Source organism: Argopecten irradians, chromosome 10 (assembly GCF_041381155.1).
Source record: "Argopecten irradians isolate NY chromosome 10, Ai_NY, whole genome shotgun sequence".
Classification (NCBI taxonomy): Eukaryota; Metazoa; Mollusca; class Bivalvia; order Pectinida; family Pectinidae; genus Argopecten; species Argopecten irradians.
Window position 1 is genome coordinate 13,872,849 of NC_091143.1, and position 21,898 is coordinate 13,894,746.

Here is a 21,898-nt window from a genome sequence, read left to right on the forward strand (position 1 = left end):
TGCTGTATTGAGGTAATTTTTGCTGCAAATTGTTACTAGGTTCGTAGTAATTAAAATATTGAGCAATAATATGTGAAATGATACACTTTTGTGACTTTATTTTAACATTTAATGGTAATTTGGGCACTTTTATTTTTTACTCTAAAATACTGAAAAATAACAAAAATTCAAATGGGGCAAAAAAGTAAGCACACGGACCCCCAATTTTTCTTCCTGATTTAGAAAGAACAACCGTTTCCCTATTGATATGCAAAATAATAACAAAAGTTTAATACCAGAACTTTTTCTATAAAGGGTTAAATTTGGCAAAAATGGCTGAAAATGGGGCATTTTGTAGCTCAAAATTAAGGGGTAGGGGTAGCATATGTTGTTATTCTGAGAAAAAATATTAGTCTAATTGATCAAATCTGGTATATTTGTAAAGAAGGCTACTAGAAAATGAATTCTACAAACATTCATACATATCAAACACCTCGTTAGAAAATTATGGCTTTAATCTCTATCTTATATGGTCAAAACGGCAAAATTCTCATAAAATCCAATATTTTGTAAACTAGGTATCTTTGAGTGACAAAAGCTCAAAAACAAGCACACGGACATATGTTTTTTATTCCATTTTCTTTTATGGTATGAACTCCTTTTTCCAAAAATCTATATGAGAAAAAAAGTTCAATACAAGAAAATTTTGACTTCTCAGAGGTGTACATCCTTAATCGCTACTAGTCACAAGAGTTCTGCGTGGATTGTCTCTATTTAAACATAAAGATAGAATACAGTTCACATAAGTCTTGCCCGCTCTATAAGTGCGATGTACAACTTTGGCAGAACAGACAAACACAAGAGAGATCAGGGATTTCTTTATGACTGAAGCTTTAGTTTAGACAGGTTAACACTTTGTTGATGTAAACTATGTCTACACTACTCGAGATCCTGAAGATATCCAGCTGGAGCCTTACATTTACTGTCTACCGATACAATTTCAATCTATCAAACACTGTAACGGGAGGGGTGGGGCCCATTAGGGAAATTTAGAGTACATTGTTAAAATCCTTGAGGATATAAACGCCGGATTTGTTTCAGAACATTTCTTTGCATTACACATCAGGTAAGCGATACAGGCTCTCTGGGCCTTTTGTTGTCTCATTCTCTCTCTTGTTTGTTGTCAGACGGTCTTTAGTCAGAGAATAATCGATGCAGGTCTATTTGAGAATTGTCAAACCTCATGCTTTAAGTTGTGATATTTGTCATACATTGTCTGATATAACTATGGAAAACTCGTAAAGAATGAAGATACATAGTTTTACATTTCATTATCAACAGGTACATTCCAAATCAAGGGTTTAAATAACCCCAGAGTCGCTTCGCTACTTCGGCAGTGTATGGACCGTAACCTGACAGACAGCGGTTCATACAAGAGTTGGGATACTACACGGTCATCACTTCCCAGAGACTGGCTGAAGAACCTCTGGTCTATGCTGACGGACATGTCTTTGGAGGATTTTACAGACCTACACCTGGTGCCTGAAGAACACGGAAAGTACATTCATCTACACAAACTTTCAGAGTTAATGATTGTAAAATCACATAAGTCCAACAAGCTTCCAGATGATCTATGTAGATCTATGGATAGGTTTTCAGTCAAGGTTTTGCCTTGTATTCCTTCTTTTGTGGAATCACATCCAGAAATTACAATGTTTGTTCACAATCCTACAAAAGACAGTTTTCTGAACATGCTCGATCGACTTGCAGCTAATAACAGTGGTTATCTGAAAGGTTTTAATACCAATGCTGGCAAAGCAGAAAGGGTTGCCTGGCAGAAATTTCTGGAAAATTTGGAGATTTGGGATGTTGGAAGAAGATCGCTGGAAAGAATACAGATTTTTGAAGAATATCAGACCGGTTCCTTCACATCTATAAGCGAAGTTGGTGTGCTAGCTCCACAGCACAGATATAACTTTCCAATCAAGTATCCACGACGTCTCCTGTCCTCGTCAGATCCCCGTCAGTACAAGTTGGCGCAAAAGTTGGGTGCCCAACAGTGTACAGAGGAAGATGCTATTGAGGAAATATTGTCTACCAAATGGTATTCATACTCCGACTCAGACAAGAAGAAGCTGATGTTACATTTCGTCCAATATATTAACCAGTTTGAAAGAAATGATACATTGATGGATTTGGCAAGGAAAACAAGTTTTATACCCACTTCTCGAGGGGATTTAAGAAAACCATCCGAACTGTATGACCCACACATAAACCAACTGAAAGCACTAGTTGGCAGTGAACCAATTTTCCCAGTAGAAAATTTTTCATCATCGGATGTTCTAGTTGGATTGCGTAGTTTGGGTTTAAAAAAGTCTGGACCATCCTTCGATCTGATCATCAAATGCATCAATGACCTGGACAGAAAGGTGAAGCAGGGACAAACATCCATTTTGGACCAAGCACACGCGGTGAACTATTTTCTTCAACGACAGCCTGAGCTACTACATCACTTTTCACTTTTGGACAAAAAGTTCATTGTACCACTTAATAAACCGACCAGTAGCTATCCTACTGTCTTACCTTGGTGTCGTAGTCCACATCAACTCTGTGCTCCACACAAGTGTCTCCTAGCAACCACTCGTAATCAGCGAATCGTCGGATCTGTTGTTCCACTGGTTTCAGAAGAATCATACAGATACCTGGAAACACATTTTCCACTAGATGAACCACAGGTTACAGATGTACTACAACATCTGTTACAAATAAAGAATAGCTATAACGTCAGGAACAAACCGGACTTGTTGCCATGTATCAGTGAGGTGTACAACTTTCTGGCGACAAAAACGAGCACCAGGGAGATAAGAGATTTCTTTATGACTGAACCTTTAGTTTGGACAGGTGAACAATTTGTTGATGTAAACGATGTCTATACTACTCACGACCCTGACGATATCCAGCTGGAGCCTTACGTGTACTGTCTACCAACAGAATTTCAATCTATCAAACACTTTTTTGAAAATGTTGGTTGCCATGAACGACAGACTGTAGATGTTCTGGATATCGTACAGAAGAAAATCAAAGACAAGAGTGACCGTCATGATGACAGCTCCAGGAATGATGTTGAAAAGGATTTGGCCATAATCGTTCAAATACTGACATTGTACAAACGTGATCCACAGTTAGTCGGCCACTTGGAGATTCTGTTTCCCATTCACACGGGGTGTGATACAAGATTACAGCTGATGCCCGCTTCTGAGTGTAGATACAGTAATGAAGAGTGGCTAAGAACTATAGCAGAAGAGGAGGATGAAATGATATACTATGTACATCCTAACATCCCATCTCACACTGCCCAGACGCTTGGTGTTCGATCACTGACAGAGGGCCTCCTGACCGATACAGAGGCTATAGAACCATGTGGACAACACGAGGATCTGATTGGAAGGATAAAAGGCTTATTGGACGGCTACACAGATGGACTTTCAGTACCAAAGGAGTTAATCCAAAATGCTGATGATGCAGCTGCTACAAAAGTGTGTTTTCTGTATGATGAGCGAGAGAATATCGATTCAAGAACCCGACTCATTGACCAAAACATGGCTGGATTTCAAGGTCCTGCATTATGGGCTTACAACAATGCGCAATTCACGGAAGCAGATTTACGAAACATCACGAAACTGGGAGGCGCTACCAAACAGGAGGACGAAACGAAAGTGGGGAAGTTTGGATTGGGATTCTGCTCTGTTTACAATTTGACTGACGTTCCAAGCTTCATAACAGGCAGTAACCTGGTCATTTTTGACCCACATTATATAAATCTTGGCAGTGCCGTTAAAGGAAAGGAACCAGGGATAAAAATCAACTTAAAAAGCATGCAGAATCAGAAGCTTATTAGGAGAATGAAAAGTCAGTTCCAACCTTTCAATGGAGTGTTCGGCTGTGATATGACGATGGGAAAAGGCCCTGAGGAATATAAAGGAACATTATTTCGACTGCCCCTAAGGACAAATGAACATGCAAGGAGAAGCGAAATAAAGGACACAGCATACACACAGACTGATATGAAGGAACTTCTGTACATGCTTATGGAAAATGGCGGAAACATGCTACTCTTTACACAAAATGTAACAGAAATAGAAGTGTATCACATGGGACCGAATGCCACAGATCCTAGTCAGAGCACTCTTATCTATAGAACTACTAAAGGTATGGTGACATCGAATACCCAAAACCTCCAGACGCCAGGCAAATTTAATATTCTACAAGAGGTGTCAGCATTGCATCGTCGAGTTGGACAGAGCCAGCTGCAAATTGAAAGAAGGATAAGTATTGAAGTTAATATCTGTATACAGATTGAAAAGGCAGCAAAACGTTTCATGGTTGGTAAGGTACCAGATCAACAATCATCCACTCGATGGATAATTTCTTACTCCACTTGTAATTCAAGAAGCCTTGCCATATCTAAGGAAGCCAGAGGCGTGTTACCTCTGGCAGGAATTGCAGTTCCAATATCGGTGGATGAAGATGATGTTCATATTCTGCCGTTGGATAAGATGACATTCGGGTTTTATCGAACGGGACATTATTTCTCCTTCCTCCCACTTCCTGTTCCAACAGGTCTCCCGGTACACATTAATGCCACTTTCGCAGTAGCACCAGACAGACGGTCTATCATGTGGGGGACAGAGGATGATAGAACTCAACTATTTAAACCGCGATGGAACCATGCACTAATAACCGATGCCGTTCCAAATGCATATGTGTCTTTACTTGAACACATGCAGAACTGCACTGATGTCGCCGATGAGGAGTATATGAGTATATGGCCTTTTGATTCGACAAGTTCAGTTGAGCTACAAAGTATGCAGAAGGCTTTTATGACAAAAGTTGTCAACGATAATCCGAGAGTGTTCAAAAGACACGTCGTGTGGACAGGATTTCAACATTGCAGGTTTATGGATTCAGAATGTTTCAAACCACATGGAGACATAATCTATAAGGCTGCTATTCATTTTTTGGAAAATGACCAACATAGCACAAAGATTATGAAGCTTCAAAAGGAATTAAACGATGCCTTCACAATGGCTGGTCTTGAAAGTACCTTGATTACAAAAGTGCTTTCAAAAGAAGATTTCTTCATCGAAGTTCTTTTTCCTGAAATTCACTCCAGCTATTGGGAGCAAAGAGAACTAAACATCCTGGTGATGTTTGCTGTTGACAATATTAATGAAAAAACCAAGAACTTGCTGGAGAATACGGAATGCTTTCCCACGGAACCAACAGGAGAATTGAAATGCGCACGTGATCTGGTTCATCCGGAGAGTCAATTGAAAGGTTTGTTTACAAGTAGTGAAGGACGGTTTGTTCACCAGGGTATGGTAGAAGCTGGGATAAATGAAAGAAAGAAACAGTTGTCAAATATTGGAATGATTGTCGATACTTTAACAAAGGATCTAGTCTTCGACAGAGTGGAAAGTGTTCATAGCCTTTCCCAGGTATGCGGTAGATGTGCCGTGGAAAGATCCATACACATTACCAAGTATATCGAGAAAAACTGCAGATCTGAACCGTTGCTGATCGAACACCTTTTAGACAAACCGTTCTTACCAATCCTCAAGAAGCCGAAGGACTGGACTTTCACTTGGAAAGCGGACAGCCTTTATAACGAAAACAAAGTGACAAGCGAGACATTTGAAAAGGTAACGACATGTAACCATAAGATGAAAGAAAACACACTCTTTGAGAAACCAAAATGTCTTTATCGTTCATCAACTAAACATCTTGTCGGTTCACAAGAGTTAGTAATGGACGAGACGGGCTATACAGAAGTATATGATCTAAGTGTCTTTGTACGCAATGCTATTCCGATCAAAGTCGTTTGCCAACATTTAGTTCTTCTTTGTGAAACAACTGATCCTCAAATCATAACGGAAGAATCAAAAGACTTGTTGAAGATTATTTGTAATGAAATTTACAGATTCTTGCATGAAAGAATTATCCACGATACTTTTTCTGATCAAGACAGAAAGGACATTGAAGACCTAAAAGAACATCCTATCATTTATTGTCAGAATGTGTTCGTGAGGCCAAGTCAAACAGCACTCCGTATTCCTACTAATTGTGAACCGTATCTGTTGGGATTGCAGGATTATCATCATCTTAAAACCAGATGTAAAAGTCTGGTAGATTTGCTCGGGATTAAGGACCGGTTTACTACTGATGATGTCACAAAGGTGATGTTGGGACGACAACATGCAATTGGAGAGATGAAGCTTACGGACGAGGAGTTGGAGTTATACACGAAACTCATCAAAGTCTTGGTAAACTGTATGTATTATCCGAAACAGGGACAACAAAAATATCCCGGACAGTTGTGCATTCCCGATGTGAATGGCTTTCTGTCACCAATTGTTCAACTTTGTTTAAACGACAGTGAGGAAATTAGAACAAGTGAAACAATGAAGTTTGTCAATGAAAAAATTGGACTCTTCTACGCTCGTGCATTAGGTGTTAAGGCTAAAATAAAGCAACACTTTTTTGAAAATACAAGAGCAATACCCTTTGGACAAAAAGAAGAGTTGACTACACGAATTAAAAAAATCTTAGATGATTTTCCGTGTGACGAAGGTATTATGAAAGAGTTGCTCCAGAATGCCGATGATGCCCAAGCAACAGAGCTTAAATTTATCATAGATTCTACTCACCACTCTACTGAAAAGGTGTTCGATGATAAATGGGAACCCTTACAAGGTCCTGCTCTTCTTGTTTACAATGACAGCATGTTTAGTGCCAGTGATATTAAGGGGATCCAGGACCTAGGGATTGGCAGTAAAGGGGAAGATTCAACTAAAACTGGCCAGTATGGTGTAGGTTTTAATGCAGTATATCATCTTACTGATGCACCTTCCTTCTTGACAAAAGGTCCTGCTGTTGAAGAAGGTGAAACATTGTGTGTCATGGACCCCTACTGTCAGTTTTTATCTCACGCCACTAAGGAACGACCAGGAACTCAGTTTATGAATTTATCCGAACACAGAGACAACAATCCGGATGTTTTCAATTGCTATTACGAAGACAAACTTTTACCTGACGAAGGAACAGTTTTCAGATTTCCACTAAGGACAGAAGACGGAACAGTAAAACATTTAGCAGGACCAATGTCTCAAGAGAAACTTTTGAATTTGTTCAGCGAGTTTGAGAAAGAGCTTTTAGAATCACTCCTATTTATCAGATCAGTGAAGAAAATTTCCCTATCACATATTTCTTCAGGTCAGTGTAAAACTCAGTATGAAGTTGAAACTGTCATCTCACCGGAGGATGAGGTAAAAAGAAGAGCTTTCGGAAACAAAGTACGGGATGTGAGTAGGCAGTTAAAGGAAACTCGCGAACTGTCAATCATACAAACTTACAGCGTGTCTTACAACATCACTGTGAAAGATAGTAAGGGTGAAGAAAATACGTGGCTCATAGTACAACAAATCGGGTTCGGAGATGGTGCCATACCCAATGAAGTATCTGATGCATACAAAGGAGGAGAACTGGGATTACTTCCAATAGGTGGTGTGGCTATTCTCCTTTCAGGACACAAACAAGTATTTGGCAGAGCTTTCTGCTTCCTACCGTTACCATTAACGACCGGTCTTCCCGTTCATGTGAATGGCCATTTCGCTTTGGGTGGAGAAACAAGAAGTAGTTTGTGGAATCAAGAAAGAGGAACATTCAAATGGGAATGGAATAAGTTATTGCTGAGTCGGGTCATACCTGCTGCATACATCATTGGTATGGAGAGAGTAAAAGAGGTGCTTTTGAAGAATGACAGTCTCGTAGTGAATACAAAACAGCTGGATGATTTATTCCCAATTCATGAAAATGCAAAGGATGACAACTGGAAGCTGTTAACAACTGAGGTTTTAAGACAGATTTATAATGGTTTTCATGAATTGTTTTACATAAATCGTCAACAAAGAGGCGTAACTGGAAATCCGGGGCAAGAACAGCAGAACCAACAACGACCTAAACAGAAGAAAATACCAGTATTTGTGCCTCTAAAAGAGGATGGAGAACTATTTCCCGCTGTCTTTAACACCTTGATTTTTCACAGCAAGCTAAGAACTAAAGACATTATGCTACTGCAGGAGGTTATGAGAGATATTGGCATAAAGCTTCTTGATTCACCAATCGCTATCCTAAACAGTTTTCGTGAAGCTAGATTACCCGTTTTTGAAGTTTCGCCAGACATGGTTATGAACTTTTTGAAAACATTTGATAAGGCAGATACCATATACAAATGTAACATTGTAGTTCGAGATGGTGGAACAGATTTACCTGAAACTAGCTTACGAAATGTAGAAAATGTTTCAAAGTTGCTACGATACTGCAAACAAAAGGGCAATTTTGCGTCTGAAATTGTCGGAGTGCCTTTGTGTTTAACTCAAGATGGGAAATTACGAGTTTTCAGAAAAGAGTGTGAACTATTTTGCAGTTATCAGTGTCCTATCTTGCCCTATTCAGGAGGTCGGTTTGTTCATGCATCCCTAGTATCTATTTGTGATGAAGAGGAACTGCAGAAAACTATATTCAAACCGTTTGATATTCCTGCATTTGCCAAGTATATAGAGGACAACTTGAGCCCAGAAGAGTTTAGGAATCCTGAAGCAAATGTGGATTGGCTGCCCAAAAATAGATTTATTCCGAATGCATCATGGATCAGCAAGGTATGGACGTTTTTTGAACGACAGGAAAAGAAAAGTGATAACCAAAAAATCGCCGATCCAACGTGCCCTCCTGTATGTGAAACTGCGCCGCCACTACCTGAGGATCTAGGACTTCTTGAGTCATGGAACCTTATACCATGCACAATTTCGGAAATGACAGGCTATATGGAAAAGAGGACAGTGTTATCATCGTTGTCGAAGTTTGAAAGAGTATTGGATTTAGAATCATTCACAGGTGACTTAAATGAAGCATTTGGAAAGCTCGGACTTCCTGTTCTCGACAGGGACATATTTGAAAAGAATCCATATATCCTATCATTGTTACCACAGTATATAAAACCAGGCATGGTTTTGAACTGTTTATACCTACAATGCAATGAAGCAGGATTCCGAAATCTATCAGACAAGAATACGTCTGCTATATTGGGGTATTTTGAAAGCAACATCAAGGAGATAAAGACACTTAAAAATTGGAAAAGCAAACTGAAATCGCTTCCCCTCTATTTGACAGCAAACGAAGAACATGTATCGCTTCAAACAGACAAAATTGTTTTGTTGCTTCCAAATCTAATACCACGAGAGGGTGTTCAGGATTGGGGCCGAGCGTCAGGTACACTGCTTCTGAAGCATGCTTCTTCTAATCTGATGTCTATTTATAATGAATTCGGGTTCACCGAAAGCAGCATGTTTGATGTTTACACACGTCACATCTTAGCCAAGATTGATTGTCTTCCGAAGAAACACATCCCTGTCCACTTAGAATACATACGAGATAATCTTCTATTAACTCCAAACAACAAATACAATCGCGATCAACAAGAGTTAATTGCTACCCTGAGAAGTTTGTGTATTTTTAAAACAGAAACAGGAGGATGCAGACGTGCATCTGAATTACATAGTCCACATGTGGCATTATTTCAGACCATGAAGAGCGATCAGCTACACTTTCCAAAGGCACCTTACAATGAACCAGATTGGCAAAGGTTTATGGAACTCATTGGTATGATCAAAGAAGCATCCGCTGAGCTGATTCTCCAATTTGCTCGTCAGATTGAAACAGAAGGCAAACGGACAGTCACGGTGGAGGTTTCGAGGAAATCTGACGTTTTACTGACGTATCTCTGGGATATCGATGAAATAGAAAGTATGGACCTGCTTTCAAGGATTCGGACTATCAAATTTATTGTTTCCTTGGAAATATCTAATGAACAACAGAAAATTTATCCACGGTTTGAATCCGGTAAACTAATGGCTTTTGAAGGAGCTGTCCAAGAGGAGTACACTCAGTTAATTTGGAGTAGCTGTAACATACTCCCAGAAAATGCTAATCCATTCATTTGTCTTAACAAGAAGAAATCGGATGTAATAGCAAGAAAATTACAAATGTGCTTGGGAAATCCACCCATAGAAAAGGTTATTCAACACACGCAAAATATATGCGATTCATTGAAAGAGCAGTGCGAAACCAAATGTCTGCAAAGAGAATATTTGGAAAATTTAATGTCTGACATCTATAAACATTTATGGGACCATGGAGCAAAACATGACATTCTGTTCGAGCGACTTCATCAGCAACCTTTGGTGTATCTATCATCAGAGAACAAGTTTGTGGCGTGTGGGAATCTAGTGATCGATCTTGAGGATTTTGAAGAAATAAAACCGTATCTATACACAGCCCCAACAGCATTTGATGAACACTTCGAACTACTCAAACTACTTGGCGCTGAAGTCAAGGTTACATATGAAACATTTGCGAAAGTCTTGGAACAAATTAAACAGGATGTGAAAGAAGAGGAACTTCATCCCAATGAACGCCAGTGTGTAACAAAAGCCATTGAAGGACTCTTTACATGTCTGAAAACAACTGACACTGAAAATGCTAAAAGCTCGCAAGTAAACACCTTGTACTTGCCAACCGAAGAGAACAAACTGATGGATTCTACACAAATGATTTACGTTGACGATCCAACTATATATAAAGCAATAGGAAAGGAAACAGGATTCCCTTATTTTGTTGGTTTCCGTCCTTTAAAGCTGATGTTTACTGCCTTTGATATAAGCAAACTACCAACCAGATTTAGACCTCTCTTCTTAAGAAGTCTTGTTGAAAAATATGTTGATGAAACCATTTTAGAGGTTATACAAGGACACCACACAAAATGTCTACAGGCGTTTATTCAGTGTCCAGAGTTTGCTGAAGGACTTTTACGCATTTTAAAAAATGATAGAATCACATCAGATTCGTCAGGAAATAAAGAAATACGGGAAAGCAGCGTGGTGACTGGGCTGCAGAAAATCAAAGTCCTACAAGTGAAAGACTTGAAAGTGGATTACATCTTAAAAGGAAAAGTTGTAGGAACCAGTACAAATGAGTTTGGTCATATACAAAAGAAAGGAAATGAACAGCAGGTATTTGCATGGAACTTTTATACAAAAGTTCCTGATGGAATTGACAGGGACCAGTGGCTTATCAAAATCAAAAGAAAGTGGCTAAAACTGATTACAAAATCCACCCAGATTGATTGTTTTAAGCATGCATCACTTTTGATATCAATGCTTTTGACTATGGACCAACCAGAAAAGATTCCTGAAATTTTGGATGATGAGGGGCTTCAGGAATATATGCTGGATGAGTCAATCTCGGAACACTTCCTCCCGGAATGTGGTACTTTTGTTCATGAAAAATGGCTTCAAATGTTGGACAATAGCACATTTACATTTGATAACGGAGAATATGTAGCACTACATCTTTATGATACGGAAGCAGTGGTGAATGCAGAGGAAGGAGACATGTTTATATATGCAATGATAGAGGAAAAAGTAAGTTGTAACATAGAGGGAGAGCTTTTACACGAACTGGCCAAATACAAAGTGAACGTCGGAGATGGCAGGAGTATTGTTACAGCTGCTTACGAGATATACAAAATTATACGCAAGAAAACAAAATCCAAAGAACTTGTTGTTGCTGTTGAGGTTGCTAAAGAAATGCCCCCACAAACATCATCACTTAAGGAGATATTCAAAGACGTCCGACGAAAGTTGTTGGCTATGTGGGACCTGTCGGAGAAGGAACGGAATTTGATCTTCAAGAGATATTTAAGACGATGGCACCCGGACAAGAACATTGGCAATGAAGAACAGGCAACAGAAACATTTAAGTATATCAAGTTTGTCTGGGACAGACTCACGAATGGTGAGCCGGTAAACATTGACGATGACGTCGACCCTTCCAGTTACTCTGACTCCCGACCGTCTACAAACCAGAAATTCTACGATAACGTTTACCGACAGTGTTCTAGAGAAAGAGAAAGATATCAAGCGTCAACGGGGTCACAAGAGGGACACTATAGATCCCATAACTACCGCGACAATGATCCCGTGTCCAACCCAACCCAACAGAGAAGGTGGTTCAAACAGGCAGAACTGGATCTCTGTGCAGCAGAACAATTTATGAAGTCGGCAGAGGAGGTCCAAGGGTACAACTGGATATGTTATATTTGTCATCAGGTATAGTCACTTTCTTTTACTGGCGGTTTATTCAACTATTATCAGATGATACTTGTATTTAAAAAATATTTTTATTATATTATATTTCCGGAATGTAAATAATTGATAAAAGGAAAAGCTTACGCCCACTACTAACATATAGTAAAAATAGTAATCAATTATTCTCAAAAATTATATTAAAAAGACATTTATGGTCTTCATCATTAGAGTTCAATACTTATCAACCCACGCCATCGGATGGTATATGTTTATCCTACATTCACTGATTGACTTAGAGCTTTTTAAAAATGGTAAAATGCTTCTCACAATCATTGGTTGACTTAGAGCTTTTTATAAATGGTAAAACGCTTCTCACAATCATTGGTTGACTTAGAGCCTATTATCAGACTGTAAAACCTCCCTTAATAGCAGTTTATTATTAAAGAAAAACGTATGCAGACTTTACCAACCAAAAGTACATATAGCTTCAGATTCAACATGGAAGTAATCATAGTTCACTTTAATTCAAAATTCTGTAATATTACAAGGTCCTTAATTTGGGCCAATGCTCAGCTTTTAGGGCGTTACAATTTTACGTGCTTCATTTTTGTTAAGAAGACTACAATTTTCATATCATCATTGATTATCAGTATTCCAGGGGTTACTATCTCTGTCGTTACGTCCACCCCTGGAATATTTCATAGCAATAACATGACTAATCATATACTTACACATTCTTCCTTTGCGGATTACAGAGATAGTGACTCCAAACTTCAAAGCCACACTGACCGACACAGCAAATAATTATTCAAGTATCTTGATTTACGTAAAGGACCAAGCTACCTTCTCATCTGTGGTCACAAACAGAGCCTTAAGTTTGTTTTGCTATGATTTATTCCCGGGGTGAATATAACGACAATGTTAGTAACCCCGGGAATGTCGAGAATGCTGAATTACTAGTGTCTGCTTTTACCTTATTTAGTGACACCTCAATAGGATTGTTATATCACATTATTTTTAGCTGCAAATTTGTCCTTCTCAGCCATTTCATAAATTAACACTGATATCACTATTTCACCCATTAAAGATTTATAAACAAAATTTATTTCATACCCCGATGAAAGATAGTGTTATCATTGCGTATAAAGGATTTTTCATAGTACTTGATTATGTAGGTCATGCAGGTAGGGCATTAGAATTGTACCTGTTTTCCCTTTTGCATGAGCATAAAAGGCGACTAAATTTATGATCTTTATTTTTTTCTTTCTTCCTAACTTACTTTCCTCTTCCTAACGTCTCCCTTGACACCATCTCACGTTTGGCCTTCTGCGTTCGCCCCTGTGAGGCGGCTCTGGATTCTGTAACCTGGCCGGGACACATCATAGTCTATAAAAGTGGTAGTTTCTGCTCCTTCTTAACGCTCAGCATAAAGGGAGTTGGACGTCTAGTTCGCCTGTTGTCAGTATAATGTGACCGGGTGAGGTGTGTTGCTTGGTGTCTTCGGCCGCGTGCTTCAAGTATATAGCACTATAATAGGGCTAGAGTTCCACTATACAAAAAGACGAATACACCGCATTCTCATAAAAGACGCACCTCGTACTAAACACACGCAAAACACCGCATGCATGGAACACCGTCCTAACAAGACCCTTGCTGTTAATAGGACGTTAATTTAATCAAAGAAACAAACAAACAAACGTTTAAATGTATAATTCCATTGATGGGTTTAGTATTTAGCTAATTTTGGGCCAGGTTAACTTATGTCATGGTGCGACGTCGTCCGTTAGCATGTCATTCAAATCACTACTCGTCAAAGAGTTCTCCATGGATTGTGACCAAATTCTGCCAGAAACATCCTTTGGGGAAAGGGGAACAGAGTTTGAAAACATTTTGTTTCTGAACTAAATTCGGACAGCAGGTTCTTGTGGGAACAGCAATAGAATTTGTATACATTTGGTTCTGTCCCCCTTGAACAGAAAGGGTGAGGCCAATGGGGACATAAGAGTTAAATCTTTCATTTCCTTCAGAAAAGAAACAATGACCCTGTATTCAGAACATTACTTGTCATTTATAGGGAATTGTTGGGTTCTGTCGTTTAATATATCTGTGTTGATATGATACCTACAATCTAAGAATAAAAGATATTTCTAGAGTTCATTCGCAACAACCCACATCGAGTGTATGCTTTTAGTTCTAATCTAATCCGTTTATTATTTCTCATCATTAGGCGGCGGAGAAATCTTTAAAGTCAATGGTGTATGGAAAAGATTCTAACAATGTCACTCATGGTCACGACATATATCAAATAGCAGCCTCTTTATCTAACAATTCACTTATGAGTGCTGCTGGTGAACTACAGAATCTCCTTGGATACCACACACACATGCGATATCCGGATGTACATGCAGCTGGTAAGATTCCATCCACATCATTCACCAGACATCAGGCAGAGTCAGCACTCGGGATAGCAAAACAGATCCTAAAAGATGCTGCCCCAAAGAACTAAAGGTAAGCTGTTTTGTTGATATGAAGAATAAAGTGGTCATACCGTGTACCAGATGTCCAACCAGTCTCATCCCGTCACGTTAGACCCAAACTTATACAGTCAATATTTCATATTAAGGTGGAGCATTTTAATCCATGAATATCTGAAAGAATAACCATTATAAATGACTTATTCGATAAAATTTATGCATCATACATACTCTTTAAAATGATGCCATAATACAGAAAAGATGCATACTACTATTGAAAATACCGACAAAATGTCTATTTGTATTGACTTTTACTTTCTAATTATGTTACCAGAATGTACTTGGACGAAGTGGCTGGGTGACGTATAGATAAGACAGAGAAGTCATTTAAAGACATTCACCAATAAGTGGACATTAAGTTTAAAGAAGAAGCATGAATAATCTGTCAACTCCATTGATGCATTACGAACAATGTTTTGGGAGCCTTGTATATAGTATCGCTTTATATAGTATGCATACATTGTACTCTATTGAAGACTTCCGATCTTGAAGTCAATATTGAATGTTAACTGTATTCACTATAACTGATTATAATTGTATAATCATACATTCCTGGAACATATTATTGAAATGAGACAAACATTCCGCTGTATCTTGCTCTATGCCATACTCCATATTTGTATTTATAAGTTTTCCTTGTATTGACTTTGTAGGAATTTTCTTATTTCCTTTTTCCAAAAACTGTTTTGTATATATCTACGAGTATATTTTAACAAGCTTATTTTTTATAGCAAATGTTATTGTACATTAATGTTACTTCAATATTTTTTCATCTTAACTTATTTTACTTTTGATAAAAATCTACCTTGACAAGAACATAATCAGTTGCTTTACAACAATATATACATGTATAGAACCAGACGTAGGAGAATAGAAATAGTTGCCTCTTCATATATATTAATTTGTATACATGTATATATATCGCCGTGTATTTTATCAAGTCAAGCTTGTCTCCAAAATTTCCGCTAATTTTAATTGTAATTATCAATATTTTAGTCATTTTAGCATTCGTACTAATTGTCTCTCTTTTATCATGCAGATAGTCGACCATTGTTTACATTTTCAATTTTCTGTTTCTGAAAATAGTTTGAATTTTACATTATGATCAGCTGATCATTGTGACAACATAACAAATCGACCAATGAAAATATGTGTTACTTGTGAATCTAGATTACGTTTTAATGATGTGAAGGGCATCCACATTGCATGGCAATTTGCGATATCTAAAGAACACTTGTTAATTGTTCATCATTTTGAAATCAAAACAGTATTGTATATAATACCTTCCAAATTAAGCTTGTTAAAGTCTTAATAATGTATCACTGTATATGTAAAGTCTGACCTTCCAATGCACGTGTACAATATTATAACATTGGGATTTCATATTCTGATAGGTCCTACATGTTTAATATAACACGATGATTTGACAGGATTGAATATTTGTATGCAGATATTTAGGAGAGACTACACAATAGGTCCTATAAACCAGATGTTGTGACATTATGTTATATTTATATGTAGATATTTTAGACAGACCACACGATAGGTCCTATATACCAGATCTTTTGACATTATGGAATATTTGTATGTAGATATTTTAGAGAAATCACACGATAGGTCCGATATACCAGATGTTTTGACACTATAGAATATTTGTATGTATATAAATATATACCAGATGTTTTGACACTATGGAATATTTGTATGTAGGTATTTTAGAGAGAACACTCGATAAGTCTTACATAACAGATGTTTTGACATTATAGAACGAACACTCGATAGGTCCTATAAACCAGATGTTTTGACATTATGGAATATTTGTATGTAGATATTTTAGAGAGACAACCGATATGTCCTATATAACAGATGTTTTGACATTATGGAATATTTGTATGTAGATATTTTAGAGAGACAACCGATATGTCCTATATACCAGATGTTATGACATTATGGAATATTTATATGTAGATATTTTAGAGAGACAACCGATATGTCCTATATAACAGATGTTTTGACATTATGGAATATTTGTATGTAGATATTTTAGAGAGACCCCCCGATAGGTCCTATATACCAGATGTTTTGACATTATGGAATATTTGTATGTAGATATTTTAGGGAGATCACCCGATAGGTTCTATATACAAGATGTTGTGACATTATGGAATATTTGTATGTAAATATTTTAGAGAGACCACAGGATAGGTCTTGTATACCAGATGTTTTGACATTATGGAATATTTGTATGTAGATATTTTAGAGAGACAACCGATAGGTCCTATATAACAGATGTTTTGACATTATGGAATATTTGTATGTAAATAGTTAAGAGAAAACATCCGATAGGTCCTATATACCAGAAGTTTTGACACTATGGAATATTTATATGTAGATAAATATATACCAGATGTTTTGACACTATGGAATATTTGTATGTAGATATTTTAGAGAGAACACTCGATAAGTCTTACATAACTGATGCTTTGACATTATGGAATGAACACTCGATAGGTCCTATATACCAGATGTTTTGACATTATGGAATATTTTTATGTAGATATTTTAGAGAGACCACAGGATAGGTCCTATATACCAGATGTTTTGACATTATGGAATGTTTTTATGTAGATATTTTAGAGAGACCACAAGATAGGTCCTATATACCAGATGTTTTGACATTATGGAATATTTGTATGTAAATAGTTAAGAGAGAACATCCGAAAGGTCCTATATACCAGATGTTTTGACACTATAGAATATTTGTATGTAGATAAATATATACCAGATGTTTTGACACTATGGAATATTTGTATGTAGATATTTTAGAGAGAACACTCGATAAGTCTTACATAACAGATGTTTTGACATTATGGAATGAACACTCGATAGGTCCTATATACCAGATGTTGTGACATTATGGAATATTTGTATGTAAATATTTTAGAGAGACAACCTATAGGTCATATATACCAGTTGTTTTTATAATTTTGAATATTTGTATTTAGATATTTTAGAAAGGCTTCCGAAAGTTCATAGACGGAGTCCGCCGTGGCAGAGAAGTTTAAGTTACTAAAAGTCTATACTTAGTCTGTAGGCCACGAGTCAGGTCAAGTATTACTGGTATCTGGGTTTCCTCCCTAACCTAAGCCTAGTGTGTATTAGACAAGCATCTGTTAACGTAAATCAAAATGTCAGAGTGCGATTTGATACATCCGTGTGCTATGTGCTATATATTATTGCATTGTTATTTTGTTGTATACTCCTTAAATGTACATTACAGTATAAAATGTTTACTTAGTGATTCCATCATTATGAAGTACATTTTAGATTATGGTTAAATAAAATATATCAATTACTTACTAGAGTCATTTCTACATATAAAACAAAATGTGGAACACAGTTAGCTCCCCTTAGAAATATTCTAACAAGCACATTTATATTGATGTATTTGTTAATCGTGTCAAGTTAATGTTCTAACGACTACTGAAACATTCCTGGTAACCTACCTAATCTGATTTATATTTAGTGTTACATTGTAATGGCTCCTTCCGTAAACATTTATATTATAACCAAATATGTTGTCATGAACATTAATATTTTTCTGGTAAAGAATAAGTTAATGCATGTTCGACATGTTTTTTTTTACATATTTTTTTATTTTGTATCTTCGGTTAGAAGAATGTATTTTATTACGGACATATTTTGTATTTTTATAATGTGTATATTGCTACATGTAGTACATATTTGTTTACAACAATTACCTTGATAAACTATTAATCATCTTTATCATAGAAAAATTATGTTTAACAGACATAAAATGTATTGTTAATTCCTATACCGATTGACATACCCTATATTCTATTGAGTTTTCTCACAAACTATTGTTACTAACGGTTTCACATAGAATTCTTTAAAGGCCCTCTACTTTTTCGAAACCCCTTTTGATTCTTTAAATGGGAATGTAAAACAAGACTGATACTTTTGTTGAGTCGCAAAAGTTATTAGCTTACATTTATACTACACTTTTCTAAAAAAATAATAAAAATAAATTAAATGATATTTTAATAACGCGGGTCGTATTATGTTTTCTGTCGTCGTCCTGATTTCCCTTAGTTATCACTGTGTCAGACGGCAACACAGCGAAATCATTCTTCACTGTTACAAAACATTACACAGGAAATCTTGCATTTGTTTGGTGCCATCAATATCAATTTTCTTTTTATTATTGTGTTTAAGAAACTTTTATTTTTTGTTTCGGAAAGGTAGTGGGTCTTAAATTTAAACCTTATAAAATAAATAAGAAAAGTTAAATATGCTTGCCATTAATTATGTGTTATGTTCATCAATAATAATAGTACCGTAGAAAATTTATCTTGTAATCGACATAAAAATGTATTGTTTGGATGTGTACCTTACAAGTATAAGAAAATAACGGTTAATGTCATAAACCATTATTTGGAATCTTTTTACGCCTATTATTTATGTTGTACTCGTTATATTTATGTTATGAAGATGTTCATGCTGAAAAAGAAGTAATATTATTGTTATTCGACATTTTTTTATATTAGAGTTACTTCCCTTCGTTTCACTGAGGTAGTAAATCGAAGGAAATCGAAGTAACTCTGATAGATCAGAAAATCCAGTGCATAACCTATTGAAGGTATGTTGTAGCCGACATGAAATTATGTAACTGTTAAATAGTTCCGTTTTACAATAATTTTAACAAATTTTTGTTTAAAGATGCTCCACCGCCGACAAAGCATAAATGATATTCATCATTTGAACAATAATTTGTGATTAATCGTGTATATATATGCAAAATTAATATAAAGAATGATATAAAATAATTTGTTTCGCCTTTAGTGCATGCGTAATCGGTATTTCATTCCATATAGGATATAGTGCCACGGAATTTTTTCGGGATACAATTAATAAATTTCCATATATCTAACTTGAAGTAAAATTTGTAGCTCAAATTTTCAATGTTGGTATTGGTGTAAAGTAACTAACTTTTGTAACTGATATTGAAAAAATACCATTTTTCAGCGGTGGAGCATCTTTTAAGTATATTTGTTTCTGATAACTACATGTTGTAAACGACATGAACAATTTGATTGACTATTTTTGCCGAATTCAGAAATAGATGTTAGCACAAATAATGTAAAGTATCCTTAAGTGTGATAACTATGATGGTGTTATGTTGTAACAGACACATGGTCGTGATTTGAATATGTTGTAACATACACATGGTCGTGATTTGAATATTTTAACCAGTACTGACGTTATGGTTTTATGTAAAAGTAACTTTCAAAAAATATTATTTAACTTTTTCGGTGTAGAGAAATAGAAAATTGTGTCTGTGCTTTTAATATTCTGAACAGTGCAGAAGTAATATTTAAAAATTATGATGTAGCATCCTTCGGTATAGTGAATTTACAGTGGTTCGGAAATAAAATAGCATTCAAGAAAGTGGAAGAATGAAAAAAAATCTATATAGGCTTATCATTTTTAGAAATGGACAATGCGCGATCCATTTCCGCTCCAATTGGTATCAATGTTGCAAATATTTTGAAGTATTAATATGAAGTAGGAAGTAGATCATTTCATTCTACAGTTCGTCTACAATAAATAAATCTTTAATAAGTATTACAGTAAATATATTATAACCGCCATTAGCATACCCATGTTAACATTAATATTCACACTGTTTAAAGGTTTATATTATTATTTATGATTGTTGATAACTTTAACAAGTAACTGTTACATAACCACGCCGAGTAGGTGGTACTTTAAAATATCCATCCGCGTAGATGATTTATGCTAGGTTTAGCTATAGGATAGATATTTAACCAGTACATAGAACAGATGTTGTGTTTGACAGTAACATTCTTAAAGTATTGTTAATTAGCATTCCTTTAAGGAATTTATGTTGCAACAGACAGATTTATCTGGTATGACGAATATTTTACTAGCACATAGAATAGATGATATATTTGAGAGTAACATTCTTAAAATATTGTTAAGTATCATTTTTTAAGGAATTTATGTTGCAACAGACAGATTTATTTGCTAGGACGAATATTTTACTAGGACATAGAACAGATGTTATGTGTAACAGTAACATTTCTAAAGTATTGTAAGTATTATTCCATTATTACATAAGTTAGGGTTTAGAAAACAGCACTGTGATCTTCTCGAATTAATGCTAAGCAGCATTTCATGTGATGACGTTTTGATATAACCGACTTAGTTATACTGTAAGGAGTATTCTTTCTAGCACAAAATTTATTTAGATAATTTTGTACTAGATTCAGAAGATGCTTGAGAAACACCCTTGAATATCAGTGGAATCGTGTTGCTATGGACATATGTTTGAATATATACCGGTTAAAACATTTAACATTACTTACACGAAATTTTTAATTCAGTATATTATTGTGTAATATTTTTACCTTAAATATTCGTCAAAGTTGGAATGCGATAATGTGTCTCGTTATAGCGTTATGTACTGATGTTACTACTAGGATATACATCTACATATAGATGTATTTGATGTGACCTAAATTAAAATCGGTATAATGATACAGTTTTCGTGAGTGTTTATCCTGACATGGAGATACATCTAACCCATGTTTTAGTGTAAAATGCATCTTTCTAATTTTATCCTCCAGTATATATTATGGTATCTATTCCCCAGTATTTCCTCATTACTGTGATCCTCCAGGGTTTACCATGTAATGTTTGTCCCAAGGTAGATCCGATGATGATGTTATATCCCCTCAGTATCCATTATGTGTATTCCCGATGTTTATTTTAATGGTATCACCAGCAATGCACCGAGTATCACACGAGGAAATACCATCTTACCATACAGAAGTCTACCCTAGCAGTATGAATCCAAGACTACCATACAGATTATCCCAGTATACGTCATTAATGCCGTTTTATCTATCCCATGGTATTACCTGTGATATGGAACACAGATTTGAAGTCCATTATGTCCGAATCGTCAGGTACTGTTTAAGGGATCTAGTTCCCTTCATCACTACTGTACAACATCTTTATACCTGGTCTCCAATCTTCCTCTGAGAACACAGCATTGTTGATGGAAAAATAAAGCTGGGCCCTGAAGGTAATAAAATAATATTATCTTCAAATTTCTGGATGGTTGAAAACATTCAA

At 36.2% G+C, this 21,898-nt stretch overlaps 1 protein-coding gene across 1 annotated transcript in view; it reads left to right on the forward strand.

Annotated features, from left to right (window-relative positions):
• Positions 1 to 17,791, forward strand: part of LOC138332547 (sacsin-like) — a 50,301-nt gene extending 32,510 nt beyond the window's left edge. The window contains exons 9-11 of the mRNA XM_069280552.1: positions 1,321 to 12,203; positions 14,410 to 14,690; positions 14,991 to 17,791. Of these exons, the coding sequence (XP_069136653.1) occupies positions 1,321 to 12,203; positions 14,410 to 14,688 (11,162 nt within the window). The 3' untranslated portion in view covers positions 14,689 to 14,690; positions 14,991 to 17,791. The remainder of the gene's footprint in view (positions 1 to 1,320; positions 12,204 to 14,409; positions 14,691 to 14,990) is intronic.
• The last annotated feature ends 4,107 nt before the right edge of the window (positions 17,792 to 21,898 follow it).